Here is a 15000-nt window from a genome sequence, read left to right as displayed (position 1 = left end):
GGCTTGGATCCTGTGTTGGTGTAGGCTGGCAGCTGTAGCTCCGATTCGATCCCTAGCCTGAGAACCTCCATACGCCGCAGGTGTGGCCCTAAAAAGACGAAAAAAAAAAAGAAAGACTGACTTGTGGAACCAACTCTTTTGATTTTGCTGGTTAAACAGGGAGGGACTGGGCTACCCCAGTTCATTTTCTAGCAAGTAGGTCCCTTTGGGGCCTGATAACTTTTATTGTGACACTGTGTCTTCTTGTGCTAGATTAGTCCATAGACTGAGAGCACTCTGCCTCAGTTTTTCCCTTTATCCCAAGGAAAGAATATGGACAGAAGATTAGTCTATGAGTCATAGAATATAATTGATGGGCAGGAACACACAGACCACTTAGTTTAGCCTTGACATTTAACAAGTGAGCACCAGCGCCAGAAGGGACCGGATTGGCCTAGGATCACTCAGACAGTTGGTGCTAAATAGGAAACCCCTGTCTCTAACCTTTGTCTTGTGAAGCAGGCAGTGCTGCTCTGAATCCTGCCTCCTGCTGCTCAGGCCTCTGAGATTCCACACACAATAACAAGGGCTCCTTTAGGGCACTGTTTAAAAATATCTTTTGTCTGCTTTATTGTCTCTCAGTCTTTCCCTCCGCTTTTCCCTTTTGAGAAATCATATGCACCATCTTCATCAATCCCTGTGCACTTTCTGAACTTTTATAACCAAATTGCCAAGCCTGGGAATAGATTCCTTGAATGGAGCATTCAGTGCCTGTCATTTTTATTGACTGTATTTAACTATGCAATGTCTTGGGCCAGAAGTTTAACCTAACAGATTTATTCTTTAAAGGTTCCTTAAAGGTGCCATTAACATGGTGGAGGTGCATCCCCACTGTTTGTCTTAGGAAAGCTGGAAAGAGCCCAAGGACTTTGTGAGGGGTTACCTGGGTTATTTTAGGGTTTTTATAGCTACTGGTAGGTGAACAATGGTCTGATTGAAAGCTGTTCCCTGGGCTTTTGGAGCAAGAAACACTGCCAGGTCATAAGTGGTTGTGTTTTCAGTCCTTCCTAAGGATCTCTGTGATGAACAAGACCACTGAAGCCATTCAGTTCATCTGTCATTGTAACAGATGGGAAAGGGGGGGCGGTCCACAGAAGGGAGTGGGTGCTGACCACCCATTTGGTTAAGTGGTAGGTGACAGTTGGAGGGGACCTTGGGGCTTCTTTCCATTTGATCAGTCCATTCAAGATAGCTTTGGCAGGTATAACCATGAGCAAAACAGTTCCCATTTTTCTGACTCTTAGTGGGATTGGGGCTAGAAACAGATGGCACAATAAGTCAAACAAGAACATGTTAGGGAGGGATGAATGCTTCAATGGGGCAAAAGCCCTCGGACAGGGAGCTGGGAGGCCCAGAAGAGGCTCTTTTACCTTGGGAGGTAACATAAGGCCTCTCTGAGGAGGTGGTAGGAGCCAGTCCTACAAAGACCTTGGGACTAGTGCTCCAGACAGGGGTTGGGGGCAGGGGTGGGGTTGCTAGACCAGAGATCCTAAGATAGGAAGAGCTCTCTGTGTTCCAGAAAGAATGGGATAAGGAGGGCAGGAAGGAGCCAGATCCTATAGGCCTCATGAGACCTGAGTAAGGGCTTTGAGTTTTCTTCTGTGTACATTAGGAAGTCATTGAAGGTATTAAGTGGGAGAGGGAGTGATGTGATTTAAATTTAGCAAGATATCCAAGTTCTCACTCTCTCTCTTGCAGAGATCAGGAAATTTGCATACCTTACTACCTTATTGCCAACACCTAGTACAGAGCCCAGCATATAGTAGGTGCCAAGTAATTGTATATTGGATGAGTGAATGAATAAAATGAACACACCAGTCCATCATTCCATTAGTTTGTGTGGTAATTGTGCAATGATGAAATGGTCTGGGTTTCCTTCAGACCAAGGATTAACTGTCTTATTGTTACTGCTTTAGGTCAGAGGCCTGGTTTCAAGTACTGGTATGACAAGGAGTGGTTGAGCAGGGGACACATGCATGGCCTGGCATTTTTAGAAGAGAACTACTCCCATCAGAATGCCAAGAAGATTGTGGCCACTCACCAGCTTCTTGGTGATGTGCAGAGAGTGATCGAGGTTCTGCATGGCCTTCAGCTCAAGATGAGCATCTTACAGTAAGTGTGTGTGGCACCTGCAGCTTTGGGGATGAGTCTGATTCAGCCTGGGCCAAGAGCAGGATAAATATGAGAAATTGAAAAGCCAGAAAATCAATGATGAGATGGATGAGTTTGTGACCTTTATTAAACATTCTGTCAGAGTTCCCATCGTGGCTCAGCAGTTAACAAACCTGACTGGTGTCCTTGAGGACAGAGGTTGGATGCCTGGCCTCGCTCAGTGGGTTAAGGATCCGGCTTTGCTGTGAGCTGTGGTGTAGGTTGCAGAGATGGCTCAGATCCCATGTTGCTGTGGCCCTGGCATAGGCTGGTGGCTACAGCTCCGATTGGACCCCTAGCCTGGGAACCACCATATGCCGCAAGTGCAGCCCTAAAACGGAAGACCAGAAAAAAAATTTTTTTTTGTCTTTTTTTTAGGGGCGTACTGGCGCCATATTGAGGTTCCCAGGCTAGGGGTCCAATTGGAGCTATAGCCGCCGGCCTATACCACAGCCACAGTAACACTAGATCTGAGCCATGTCTGTGACCTAACCCTAACCGCAGCTCATGTCAACGCTGGATCCTTAACCCACTGAGTGAGGCCAGGGATTGAACCCATAACCTCATGGTTCCTAGTCAGATTCCTTTCCTCTGTGTCATGATGGGAACTCCAAAAAAAAGTTTTGTTACATGATGAACATTCTTTCTAAAAATCGTAATTTACGTGTAATTAAGTTCACTCATTTAAAATATTTATTTAGTTTTAACAAATGTATATAACCTTGCAAACACCACTATAGTCAAGGTAATGGTGTTTAGTTTGTCTTTTTGTTTTGGTGTACTGTTCTGAGGTTTTTGGTTTTGTTTTAAAAATTGTAGTAAGATATACGTGATATAAAGTTTACCGTCTTAACCATTTTAAGTGTACAGTTCAGTAGTGTTAAGTACATTCACTCTGTCACATCCAATCTTAGAACTGTTTTCATCTTGCAGACCAGACTCTGTACCCATTAGACAACTTCTCTCCATTTCCCCTCCCCCAGCCCCTGGCAACCACCATTCCACTTTCTGTCTCTCTGAATTTGACTCCTCTAGATACTATATATAAATGAGATTATACAGTATTTGTCTCTTTGCGACTGGCTTATTTCACTTAGCATAATGTCCAAAGTTATTGTAACCTGTATCAGAGGTTTTTCCTTTTTTAAGGCTAAATAATATTCCATTATATACAATACTATGTTTTGTTTTTCTGTTCATCCTAAACATTCTTGGTTGGTAAACAAAGTAAAATCAAAAGCTGCTAGAAGAAACACTGGTGGTGGGCCCATTCTCTGGCATAATGGTTGCCTAATACATATGTCTTTTGATGATTTCCTCATCTAGAAAAGTTTTAGGCCTTTTGGAGCTGGACTTAAGGCTTTTTGTGGCCAGAATTTGGAGTAAATTGAGTATGAGTTTCCTTCTGTGGTTGCATTCTAGTGTCAGGTGACCCAAGTTCATGTAAGCTCTGAGAAAGAAATGTGGCTCCTATTGGGGTCTGTTGGCTTTTATGATTTGCTCCCACTTTACCAAATAGGGCAGTTGGGCCTTAAGTGTGGCAGCCACTCTCTCATGGTTTCCAGGGACAGAGCCAGGTCTAGAACCCAAATCCTTACTCTCATCAAGTGCTTGTCCTGATCTTTCCAACTGCCTCTCCTCAGTAGTTCCATGAATTTTCTTTTGGTATCAGCACAGTGGATGGCAGAGATAGAGTCTCAAACTTAGGTTCTCCCACAGGCCTGCCCATAGGGTGCTATTTTAATGAAGTCATCAACAGTGACAAACTCTAGTGCCACAAGTGAATTAGACCGATAGGCCAGTCTCCAACTAAGTTTCCTTTGTGCTTATGAGTTCTGGAGGCTCTTGGTGTCAGGCAAAGTAGAGTGTCAGCCTGGAGCTGACAGAATGGGGGTTGCTTTCTCTTGCATTCCAGTGCGCAAAGGCCTGGCTTCATGTACTAGCACGACAAGGGGTGGGGGACAGGGCACATTCTGCAAGGGTCTAATACTGATTTGGGCAAAAGCCAAGCTGCTATAACAAAGACCAAAAAAATAGAAGCTAGGAGTTCCTGCTGTGGGAGTCCCTGTTGTGGCTCAGTGGTTAATGAACCTGACTGGCATCCTTGAGGATACAGGTTCGATCCCTGGCCTCGCTCAGTGGGTTAAGGATCCAGCGTTGCCGTGAGCTTTGGTGTAAGTTGCAGACATGCTTGGATCCTGCATTGTTGTGGCTGCTGTGTAGACTGGCAGCAACAGCTCCTATTTGACCCCTAGAAATTACCATACGCTGTGGGTATAGCCCTAAAAAGCCAAAAAAAAAAAAAAAAAGTTCCTGCTGTGGTGAAGTGGGTTAAGGATCTGGCATTGTCTCTGTGGTGGCTCAGGTCACTGCTGAGGCATGGGTTTGATTCTTGGTTCCCTGTGTGGTGGGTTAAGGAACGGGCATTGCTACAGCTGTGGCATAATAGGTCACAGCTGCGGCTCAGATTCATTCCCCGGGAACTTCCATACGCTGTGGGCGCAGCCATTAAAAAAAAAAAAAAAAGCTAAAACAAAATGGCATTTTCTTTTTCATATAAAACATGGTCCAGAGGTAGGCAGTGGTCCAGGCCAGGTAGATGGCCTTTCTCCAAGGTTCCAACTGTGGACTTGGGGACTTGGGTTCCTTCTGTCTTATTGTGCTGACATTCCATGAAAGTTAATCTCATCTGCATGGTCCAAGTAGTCTCACCTGTACCTCTCACCCTCCCACCTGCTCTAACCTCCAGGGAGGGGTAAGAGAGAAAAAAGGGGAGCAAGTGGTTTCATGAACACACCTTACTGCAAGAGGCTACCAGTTGGCCATGTGCCCTCTGCAAACTCAGGAGGGAGGGTGGAGGCACGTATAAGAGAAGGAAAGGATAGCTGTTACCAGGGGAAATTAGCCATTACTGTGGCAGTATCTGTTGAGGTGAACTGAATCAATTGACAGCCCCTGTTTAGGATGTCATAGACTAGCTATTCCATCACATTTTATAAAATCAGAAAATTCTACTCAATGTAAACCAAATGAGATGTCAGAAATTGAGACAGGTGGAAGGCGAGGGCATGGAAAAACCTCAGGTGATGCTCCTGATTGTAAATATTACCATGTTTCATTTCATTTGAGGATTCGATCAGATGGTGTTCTCTCTTCTCACTGAAATGCCAGTGCTTCTGGCCCTGTCCCATATTCTAGAACCTTATTCTTTGTGAAACCCCATTTAGATCCTTCTTCCCTATAGCAGTGAGTTTGTACTGGAATTAAACCTGACTTCTCTGAGCTGTTCAGCGGGGCGTATGAGGAGATCTTGTTCGACATTATATATGGAGAAAAGATCCTGGGAGATGGGGACGTGGTCCCAGTGTATCTCTGTATACCTGGATAGTCTCTGCTAGCAGGATTTTAGGTCTTCATTCTCAAAAATTTTGTACTTAAATGATTCATTTTCAAAGGCAAACAATAAAATTGGGAGTAACTTCAGAGCAACTCTTGCTATTTAAAAAGTAACATGCATGGGAGTTCCCTGGTGGCTTAGTAGTTAAGGATCATTGCTATGGCTCAGGTTACTGCTGTGGCATGGGTTCGATCCTTGGCCTGGGAACTTCCATATGCCATGGGCGTGGCCAAAATAAACAACTTCCTGGCTGTCTATAGTAACTAAACATAAATTATTAAAAAAAAAAAAGTAACATGAATGGCTGTACATGATTGATGGGGTTTACAAAGAAAGGCCCGGATCATCTAGGATGAAGAAGGCTTCAGATCTTAGCTAGGAGGGTCAAAATTGTAGGAAGGAAGGAGCAAAAAGACTTTCGTGATTTTCATACAAGAACAGGTCCATACTATGGCTTACATGCTCCAAGTTAACAGATTTCAGACTATAGTAGACCTGGAAGTTAACAATGACTCCTATTTCCTCTGATGCAGTTATGTTTTCTAAGGTGTGTCTGGGGTCCTTTAGCAAGCTGTAATACCCTACTGGAGGGGGCCAGAGACCCAGGCTGCCTCCATGCTGGCAGTCTCCTCTCCTTCCCCAGGGGTTAAGAGGGGTATTGGGGATTTTTGGAGTGGGAGAGCTGAGAAAGCATAGTTCCAGCCCCTTACGAGCAGAATTTTAGATCTTGTAAGATCATTCCATGCCATTCCATTTCTGTAGAAAGGCTTCAGGAAAGTGGGGGTTGGGGTACCCATATGTAGGAGTTGCTGGTGAGTTCCTGCTGTTTCAGCGTTTCTCTGTTGGGAATGGGAAGGTAATGTTCATCGTTATACCATGAGATAATTCTCTGTATGTGTGGGATTGTACTGAGCATTACAGGATATTTAGCATCTCTGAATTCAGTGAACTGAATACCACTAGTACATTTGTGATAATTAGTAGTCATTGTGACAGTCAGAAAGGCTCCCACACATTTCTGCACATCTGTGAACCAAATGCGAGTAGCACCCGTCAGTCCTCCCACTTGTTTCCAAACACTCCTCCTAGCTAGGAACTGCTGGGAGCTAGTGGGCATTACTAGAGAAGCCCAGGTTTTCTTCCTCCTTTTCTCCTTTCCTTGCTTCCTTCCTTTCATTTAACGATCAAAAATTATAATGGAAATTTGGGGTGACAGATAAGAATTAAAAGGTGAAGCTTTTCTAGAGTAGCAACTTTTTTTTTTGTCTTTTTATCTTTTTGCCTTTTCTAGGGCCGCTCTTGAGGCATATGGAGGTTCCCAGGCCAGGGGTCTAATCAGAGCTGTAGCTGCTGGCCTACGCCAGAGCCACAGCAACACGGGATCCAAGCCACATCTGCAGCCTACACCACAGCTCACGGCAATGCCGGATCCTTAACCCACTGAGCAAGGCCAGGGAGCAAACCTGCAACCTGATGGTTCCTAGTCGGATTCCCTAACCACTGAGCCATGACAGGAACCACCAGAGTAGCAACTTTTTAACTTAAATATATATATATATATCACAGTTAGAAATACATTTTATATCACATGTTCAAAACTAAAATTTCACAAAACTCCTCAGAATGGTGCACTCTGGTATTTTCTGTTCTTTTTTTTAAATAATTGATTATGATCCAATAAATTAATTTAATGACTTTCTGTTGGGTCAAACCTCAAGCAACAGATAACTTTAGGGAACTCTAAAGTCATACATAGAATTTTATGTACACACATACATGTAGGCAGAGGTTTCAGATTCTTGGAGGTGTCTGTTACCCAGAAAGGGATCATAATCCTTGAGGGTTTTTTGGTTTGTTTGTTTTAATTGAAGTATAGTTGATTTGTGTGTTGTTTTAGTTTCTGATACACAGCAAAGTGATTCAGTTATACATACATATGTTTTATTGTTTTTTTTTTTTTTTTCTTTTTTGGCTGCCCCGTGGCATGTGGATTTCCGGGCCAGGGATCAGATCCGAGCCACAATTGTGACCTACGCCATTATTTTTTTCATGTTCTTTTCCATTATGGTTTATTACAGGATATTGACTATAGTTCCCTGTGCTATACAGTAGATTCTTGTTTATCCTTCCTATAAATGATATAGTCCCAAACTCCCAATCCAACCCTCCCCTGCCCCTCCTCCCCCTTGGCAACCACAAGTCAATTTTCTATGTCAGTGAATCTGTTTCTGTTCTGTAGATAAGTTTGTGTCCTATTTTAGATACCACATTTGGTATTTGTCTTTCTTTTTCTGATTTACTTCCTATGGTGTGATAATCTCTAGGTCCATCCATGTAGCTGCAAATGGTAATATTTTATTCTTTTTTATGGCTAAGGAATATTCCATTGTATACACACATACCACATCTTTATCCATTCATCTGTTGATGGACATTTAGGTTGTTTCCATGTCTTGGCAATTGTAAATAGTGCTGCTGAGAACAGAGCTGTCTGTATTTTTTTGAACTGTAGTTTTGTCCAGGTATATGCTCAGGAGTGGATTGCTGGATCACATGGCAACTCTATTTTTAGTTTTTTGAGGAACCTTCATACTGGGCTCCATAATGGCTACGTCAGTTTACATTCCCATTAGCAGTGTAGGAGGGTTGCCTTTTCTCCACACCCTCTTCAGCTTTCATTATCTGTGGACTTTTTAATTAATGATGGCCATTCTGACTGGTGTGAGGTGGTTACCTCATTGTAATTTTGCGAATCTTTGTTGTTTAGTAACAAAATTTTTTTTTGGAATGGTGAGAACAGAAGATTTTGGAAGTTTTTTTTTTTTTTTCCTGAAGGATGTTTAAAAACTTTGTTATTAATGGCCTTTGCAGAGATTTTTGATTACCAACCGGGTTTGTATAATTGAGTGCATTACATGCCAGGATTATTGTGACTGTTTATTAATAAGTTGGGGGGGATTGTGATTTTTTTTTTACTTCTTTCATTACTAATAAAGAAAAAGTTTCATTTATTGTTTATTGGTTGTTTCTAATTAATTAAAGTTATTTTTTGTGAGTGACATTTGAAGAGCACTTTACCACCAACAAAGTATTCTGTACTTCCATTCAAATTAATTCACTTAATCTTTATCAAACTCATATCAAACTCAGTGGTTGCTGGCAGACAGATGGTCAGTGAGTTTTGCAGGGGAGGGACAGGAATGAGGCTGGCTGAGTGCACAGCCCAGCTGCATTGTTAATCAGCAGCTGAGCTGAAATGCTGTCAGGTCTCCTGGCTCCACGTCCAGTCCCCCTCACTGCAAGTGGTGCAGCAGGAGCTTGCCTGGAAGTAGCCTCTTCAGAGACTGCGGATTTACACTCCCTCTTGTGTAGAAAGTGGTGGCTTGTGACCAGATGGCCCAGGTGGGAGCTCTTCCCCACTTTGGGAAGCCCCTGCTATGGTCCCAGGTACTCCAAAACCCTTTCTGTGTTTGCCCTCCTAATAGAAGCCGGGAGCATCCTGATCTGCAGCTGTGGTGTCAGCCTTGGAAACAGCGTCTGTTAGAGGGGAGATTGCATTCCAGACACATCCATGTCACTGAAGCCAAGAGCAGGGAGGAAGCCCCAAGCTATAGAACTTTGAATGGGGCAGTGGAGAAGCCTCTGCCCCTGCCCTTGCCCCGGTCAGTGGAGGAGTCGTATATCACCAGCGAGCACTGCTACCAGAAGCCCCGCACCTATTACCCGGCTGTGGAACAGAAGCTGGTGGTGGAGACCCGGCGCTCCGCCCTTGATGATGCTGTCAGCCCGCTCCACGAGAACGGTGACGATGCCCTCCCTCCGCGCCTGGGCTGGCCTCTAGACCAAGACAGGAGCAGAGGGGACAGTGACCCCAAATCTGGCTCCCCAAAGGTATGGGGCTCGTTGTTCTTGTTCTTAATTCCTTGTTTGAGTGCTTGTACCATCTCCTCCTAGGACTAAATGTTCTGTGAAAGGTATTTATTATCAAGTTGTATTTACTATAAAATTGTATTTCAATCTGCTTGTCACAGGTGTATTTTTGTCTGTTAAAAATGGATATAGAGTCAGGAGACAAACTTCAAAGATGATTGGTTCTAGGAAATGTCCACAAAATGGCAGAGTCGGTGGGAGTGGAGAGGTGGGAGGTAGCAAGGAGAAAAAGGTTGATTGGAACTTGATAAATGAAAGTCAGTTAGGAAAATCAGTTTTCTTCAGGCAATTTATACTGTAATCGCTCCCAAAGTGCTAATCCTTAGCATAAGTAACAAAGAATGAGTCAAGTGTGTTGTTAGGCACAAGTTTTTTACAATATCTTTACTTTTAACCTTGCAGCCCTAGCATAAGAACAGTCCAATTTGTCAAAATATTTGCTGGCTTTGTCAGTTTTCCCCAAGAGATAGTCTCAGTTTTTTTGTTACTCAAGTCATTTTCTTCTGGAGCCCCCATGGCATTCTCTTGCCAGTAGTCATTGGTCACATTCTGCCATCCTCAGTTGTCAGTGACAATGTTTGTGATTTGAGAGCTGCTTTACCCTCATCATTGTCCTTACACAGGCCTCACCCTATGGGCTGGTATCACCAGCATAGGTACATTGCTGCCTCTTATCTAGGGGAGCACCCTAGGTTAGAAGCCCCTCATTCAGCCTGTGCCCTTGCCAGGTCCCAACAGTGCTGGGTAAGGCTGGGGAGGACACAGTCTTTGGAGACAGACCCAGTTTCAGGTCTAGGCTCAGCCACTTGCTGTGTGATTCTGAGCAGGTTAGCTCACCTCCTCAGATGGGTCTCTTTAGCCACCCGCAGAGGGGGCCAGTGACATTGCCCTCGCAGTCACTGTGGAACATATCTGTGGAAAGCTCTCAGCACATGGCTTTGCACATAGTAGCCTCTAAGTAAATGTTAACTAGAACCTATTTCATTTCAAATGAATGAATGTAAGGTTGTGATCATAAATCCCAGAAAAGGTTCGTGATCATCCAGGTGCACACATTCAGCACAACGTGGAGCAGAGCTGGGACTTAGAGCTAGTTTGTCTGACACCAGCATACTAACCCCCTTTTAGACTCTCCCTGCTCCACTCTGACCTCAGGGCTCTGGGGGCCATTCTGTGAGGCCTATGTCAGGCCTAGGGCCCTGGGCCATTTGTGGCCAGCTGCTGTGGGATCCTCTGAGTCAGAGGTCTGTGCTGCCCTGAGGTGGTTGTTACTGGTACAGCAGGCACGCTCTTGCCCAGTGCCCAAGAGAGAAGGAAGGGGCAGGGAAATAGAGATTTGGAACGTTCAAACTGCAGCTGAGCTTTCAGGTGGTTACGAACATGGGCTGGTTGCAGAAAGGACTGGGAACTTTCTCCATTCAGTAACTTAAATGCTGTTGCATCCCCAGGTGAGGGAATATGTCTCCAAAAAGGTCCTCACGGAGGAAGCCCCCACTCGGAAGCTGCTGGACAGAGGTGGAGAGGGGCTGCTGAGCTCCCAGCACCAGTGGCAGTTTAACCTGCTGACCCATGTGGAATCTCTTCAGGATGAAGTCACACATAGGATGGACTCCATTGAGAAGGAGCTGGATGGTAGGGCTCGTTTGGCTCCCTGCTGTTTTTGGGCACCGTGGGCCTGCTGGGATGAGCTGCTTTCTGAACCCCTGATCTGGCTCTTCAGGGACAACTGTGTATACTTGGCCTCATCTTCTTTGAGTCTCACCCACTTCCATTCTCCCCCCAACATGCCGAGCCTTACTTTTAGTGTTCATTGGGCACTTCTAAGGTCTGAGCAATGTCAGGGCTCCTGCCTCACTTGTGCAATCCCTTCTACATGGAGACTGTGGGAGAGCAGAAGGTCTCTGCCTACAGGCAGTGTTTGCTCTGAGCAGATCTTTACTAACCAAGTTTGGCAGGGAATTGAAATTCTGACTTATTTGAGCTTTTATATCTGAGGATTGGTCTGAAATGCCTTTTATTTCAGCCTTTGATAAAGTCTAAAATGAACCTTTCTCCTCTTTATTTATTAGTAGAGATTTAAGAACTTGGCTGAGGAGTTCTCTTGTGGCACAGCAGGTTAAGGATCTGGCATTGTTACCGCAGTGGCTTGGGTTGCTACTGTGGCTCAGGTTTGATCTGTGGCCCAGAAACTTCCACATACTGTGGTCAAATCCAAAAAGAACTTGATGGAGTCATTTATGTAGCCCCTGGATATTTCTCCCTGGTGTTAGTGGTAACAGATGAGCTCAGAGGACTGACCCCCAGGATGTTGGTCAGTTTGGTTTTTGAAGACAAACTTCCTTGTTGATTGTTCACTTACTCCTTAATTATTTATTTTCATCCTTAGGAACCTTGTGTGTTCTGTTTGAGGATTCTGAGTATAGCCAGGCTATTACTACTATAATTGGGGATGAAATAACTCAGAAAAATGCCATATGTTATGTAGGCTAGCTCACAAGGTGTGGCTGAGGCCATGCCAGGGGAGGAGACCTGTTGTGAGGGGAAGTGACAGCAGGAAGGCTTCCTGGAACTCTTGGGACTGAAGCGGAGCCTTGAAAAGAGTGGTATTTTCTGCTAGAGAAGCGGCAGCTGAGGGTAGATGCTAAGAGGACTGGCTTGACTGGAGAAAGGATAGCCTTTTTGGAGGAGCGAGAGAGAGGCGAACTTGCCCTCATGCTCTTTCTCCTGCCCCTGAAGCAAAACTGAGGAATCAGGAATGGGAGGCCAGACCAGAGTCCATTGTGAGGGCTGGAAGGGGGAGTGGTTCTGTCTCTCTTTTATTCCTAAAAGCTTTCCTAGGACTCCTTTAGAACTGTAGCTGATGATGCTTGGTTTGTGAAAACCTTGCTATTAGAAAGTTGAAAGAGGATTGAATGCCCTGCTGAAAACTGCTGAAATCAATTCATTGCTACCCAGAGTGGAATTGGCTCTGGATCACTTAGCACCATGGAAACAAGGTGAATGTTCTGTTATTGCCAGAAGAACCTGTCCCTAGGGGAGAAGTCAGAGGCTACCCACTTCTTGGTTGCTGACTTGGCCCTCCCTCCCAGCTTGGGTTACTCCAGCCCTGAGCTCACCGAGTGGGCAGTGTGGCCAGGATGATAAGTCTGGGCCCCCTTCTTTGGCCCAGAAGACTCATATGTCCCGCTGATTGGAGGCCACATATTCTGTTTGTGTTCTGATATTCCAGACTCTGAGAGGTATTGGAAGCATGAAAATCACTTATAACATTTAAAGATTTTATTCAGGTCGATAGACTTTGCATTGTATTAAATTGAGATTCATCAGAATACTATTTTATTTCTACTATCTTAATTTCATTTAAATACCATCAAAATAAACTGAGCTTTTATAGGAATTTATATATAATATTCCTTTTAAAAAAGCCTAGTAAGCTATTATATTGACTGATAAATACTTTTAAAAATGTCATTTTAGTATTAACCATTATTTAATAATTTAGTAATTATGTGAACAGTCTTATGAAACTAAAAGATGAAAGGTATTTAATGACCATAAAAATACTAAATCTTGGGGGGGTTCCTGTCATGGTGCAGCAGAAACGAATCCGATTAAGAACCATGAGGTTTCAGGTTCGATCCCTGGCCTTGCTCAGCGGGTCAAGGATCCGGCGTTGCCGTGAGCTGTGGTATAGGTCGCAGATGCGGCTTGGGTCCTACGTTGCTGTGGCCGGCAGCTGTAGCTCTGATTTGACCCCTAGCCTGTAAACCTCCACATGCCACAGGTGCAGCCCTAAAAAAGCGAAAAAAAGAAAAAAAATGCTTAATCTTTTAGCATTAGGAAGATTTTTTTTTAAAGTGCTACCTTTGTGAGACCTCTTTCTAGATGGTCAGGGGAGTGTATTTGAAACTGCAGTCCTTGTACTCTTGAGGAGTTGTTAAGCTTCTTTAAAAGGGAAACAGAGTAATGGTCCAGCAGCCGCTACGGAGAGGAGGCTGGCTTGCTAGATGCTGAGGTTCAGAGGAGGTGCCCTTAGCTCCCCCATTTGAGGTCTAGTCTTTGTTCCTGCAGATCTAGAAAGAAGGCTTCCACTTTAGGGGCCCCAAACACTTTAACCAAGTTCAGAGACTGTTGAGTGGCCTAGATACTTCTAGTCTGATGCTCTTTCTCCCTGTCCATGTCTGCTGGTTACTACAGTGTTGGGGGACATCTTTGGTGAGCCTGGAACCAGATCTGAAGTAGTTACAGTGACTTTGAGAGGAGTCTTTCAGCGATTGTAGCATAATCTTGTCCAGAAGACTGACTGACATTTTCTGTTGGAATCAGCCCATCCGGCCCTGACCACCTCATTAAGCTCACCCACATGGGCTCTTCCAGCACTGACTTTAGCTGTTTTCTCCATTTATTCTTGTGCTCTTTTGCTGAGTAGTTCCTGTCTCCTCCAGTTTGTGGGGTTTCTTTTTTTTTTTTTTTTTTGGCTGCATCCACAACATGTAAAAGTTCCCAGGCCAGGGATAGAACCTCAGCTGCAGCAGTGACAACTCTAGGTCATTAACCCACTGAGCCAAAGAGGAACTCCACTCTCATTTGACTTCGATCCTTTGCTCTTGGTCTTCAAGTTAAGGTCTGAGAAGGCAGTCTTATTTTCTTTTCTCATGTCCTTGTACTTGTTGGGATCAGGAGGAGGGAAAGTTCCTCCTCCTTGGAACCCCCAGATACCAACAAGGAATCTGATAGAGGGAGGAAGGTGAGCTCTGCAGAGCCCGAGTGTTCAGTGAGGCATATCACTAGACCATTCCTGCACTTGCTCACCACCTTTGTTGAGAACCTGTTATGTTCCAGGCATAGTTGAGTGTTAGGGAGTTATTGGTGAGCAAGGCAGACTCAGCCTCTGCCCTCATGGAGCTTGATCTTAGGTTAGAGACAGTTATTAATGAAATCACCCCACTATGTATAATTACAAACCAGGGTAAGTGCTCCAAAGGAGAGCAAGTGAGAGCCTAGCACCTTTGACACAGGGTAGAGTTGGGGAAGGCTTCCCTGAGAAGTAACTTGCAGGGAACAATCAGCCATTTAGAAAGGTGGGAAGGAAGGCCAAAGGTTGGTCTGAAGAAGGCACAGGATTGTGTATGAGGCTCAGGCTGCTTGAGGAACAGGCACTACAGGGTCTTCCTCTTTCTGCACCTCTGGTTCCAGGGTCCATAAGGTGCTCAGTACAGGTTGATACACAGTCTAGAAGGGCTACAGACAGGCTGGGGTCAGCACACAGCCCACCTGGAGGCTGTCAAAGATGCAGCGTTCTGAGATGGCCTCTTTCCAAATGCCAGAGCTTAAGGAAGTGGCTTGGCAAAGAAAAACTAGTTTTCTGTGGAGAAATCCCTGCTCTCAGAAGCAGGACAGCTCTTTAGACATTGAAATAGTAATAATCAAGTTTGTTGGTACCTGGACATCTTAACATTAAATATTTAAAGAGAGAAAATAAA

General features: G+C 44.6%; 1 protein-coding gene across 6 annotated transcripts in view; it reads left to right on the top strand.

The window, feature by feature from the left end:
• Nucleotides 1-15000, top strand: part of PHF20 (PHD finger protein 20) — a 147999-nt gene that overhangs the window by 130110 nt on the left and 2889 nt on the right. For all 6 annotated transcript variants that reach the window (XM_047771197.1, XM_047771196.1, XM_047771195.1 and 3 more), the window contains 3 exons: nucleotides 1956-2151; nucleotides 9073-9478; nucleotides 10966-11149. In XM_047771197.1, the coding sequence (XP_047627153.1) occupies nucleotides 1956-2151; nucleotides 9073-9478; nucleotides 10966-11149 (786 nt within the window). The remainder of the gene's footprint in view (nucleotides 1-1955; nucleotides 2152-9072; nucleotides 9479-10965; nucleotides 11150-15000) is intronic.

This window comes from Phacochoerus africanus, chromosome 3, assembly GCF_016906955.1.
Source record: "Phacochoerus africanus isolate WHEZ1 chromosome 3, ROS_Pafr_v1, whole genome shotgun sequence".
Taxonomy (NCBI): Eukaryota; Metazoa; Chordata; class Mammalia; order Artiodactyla; family Suidae; genus Phacochoerus; species Phacochoerus africanus.
Note: the sequence above shows the minus strand (reverse complement) of the source record. Positions and strands in the feature narration are given on the sequence as shown.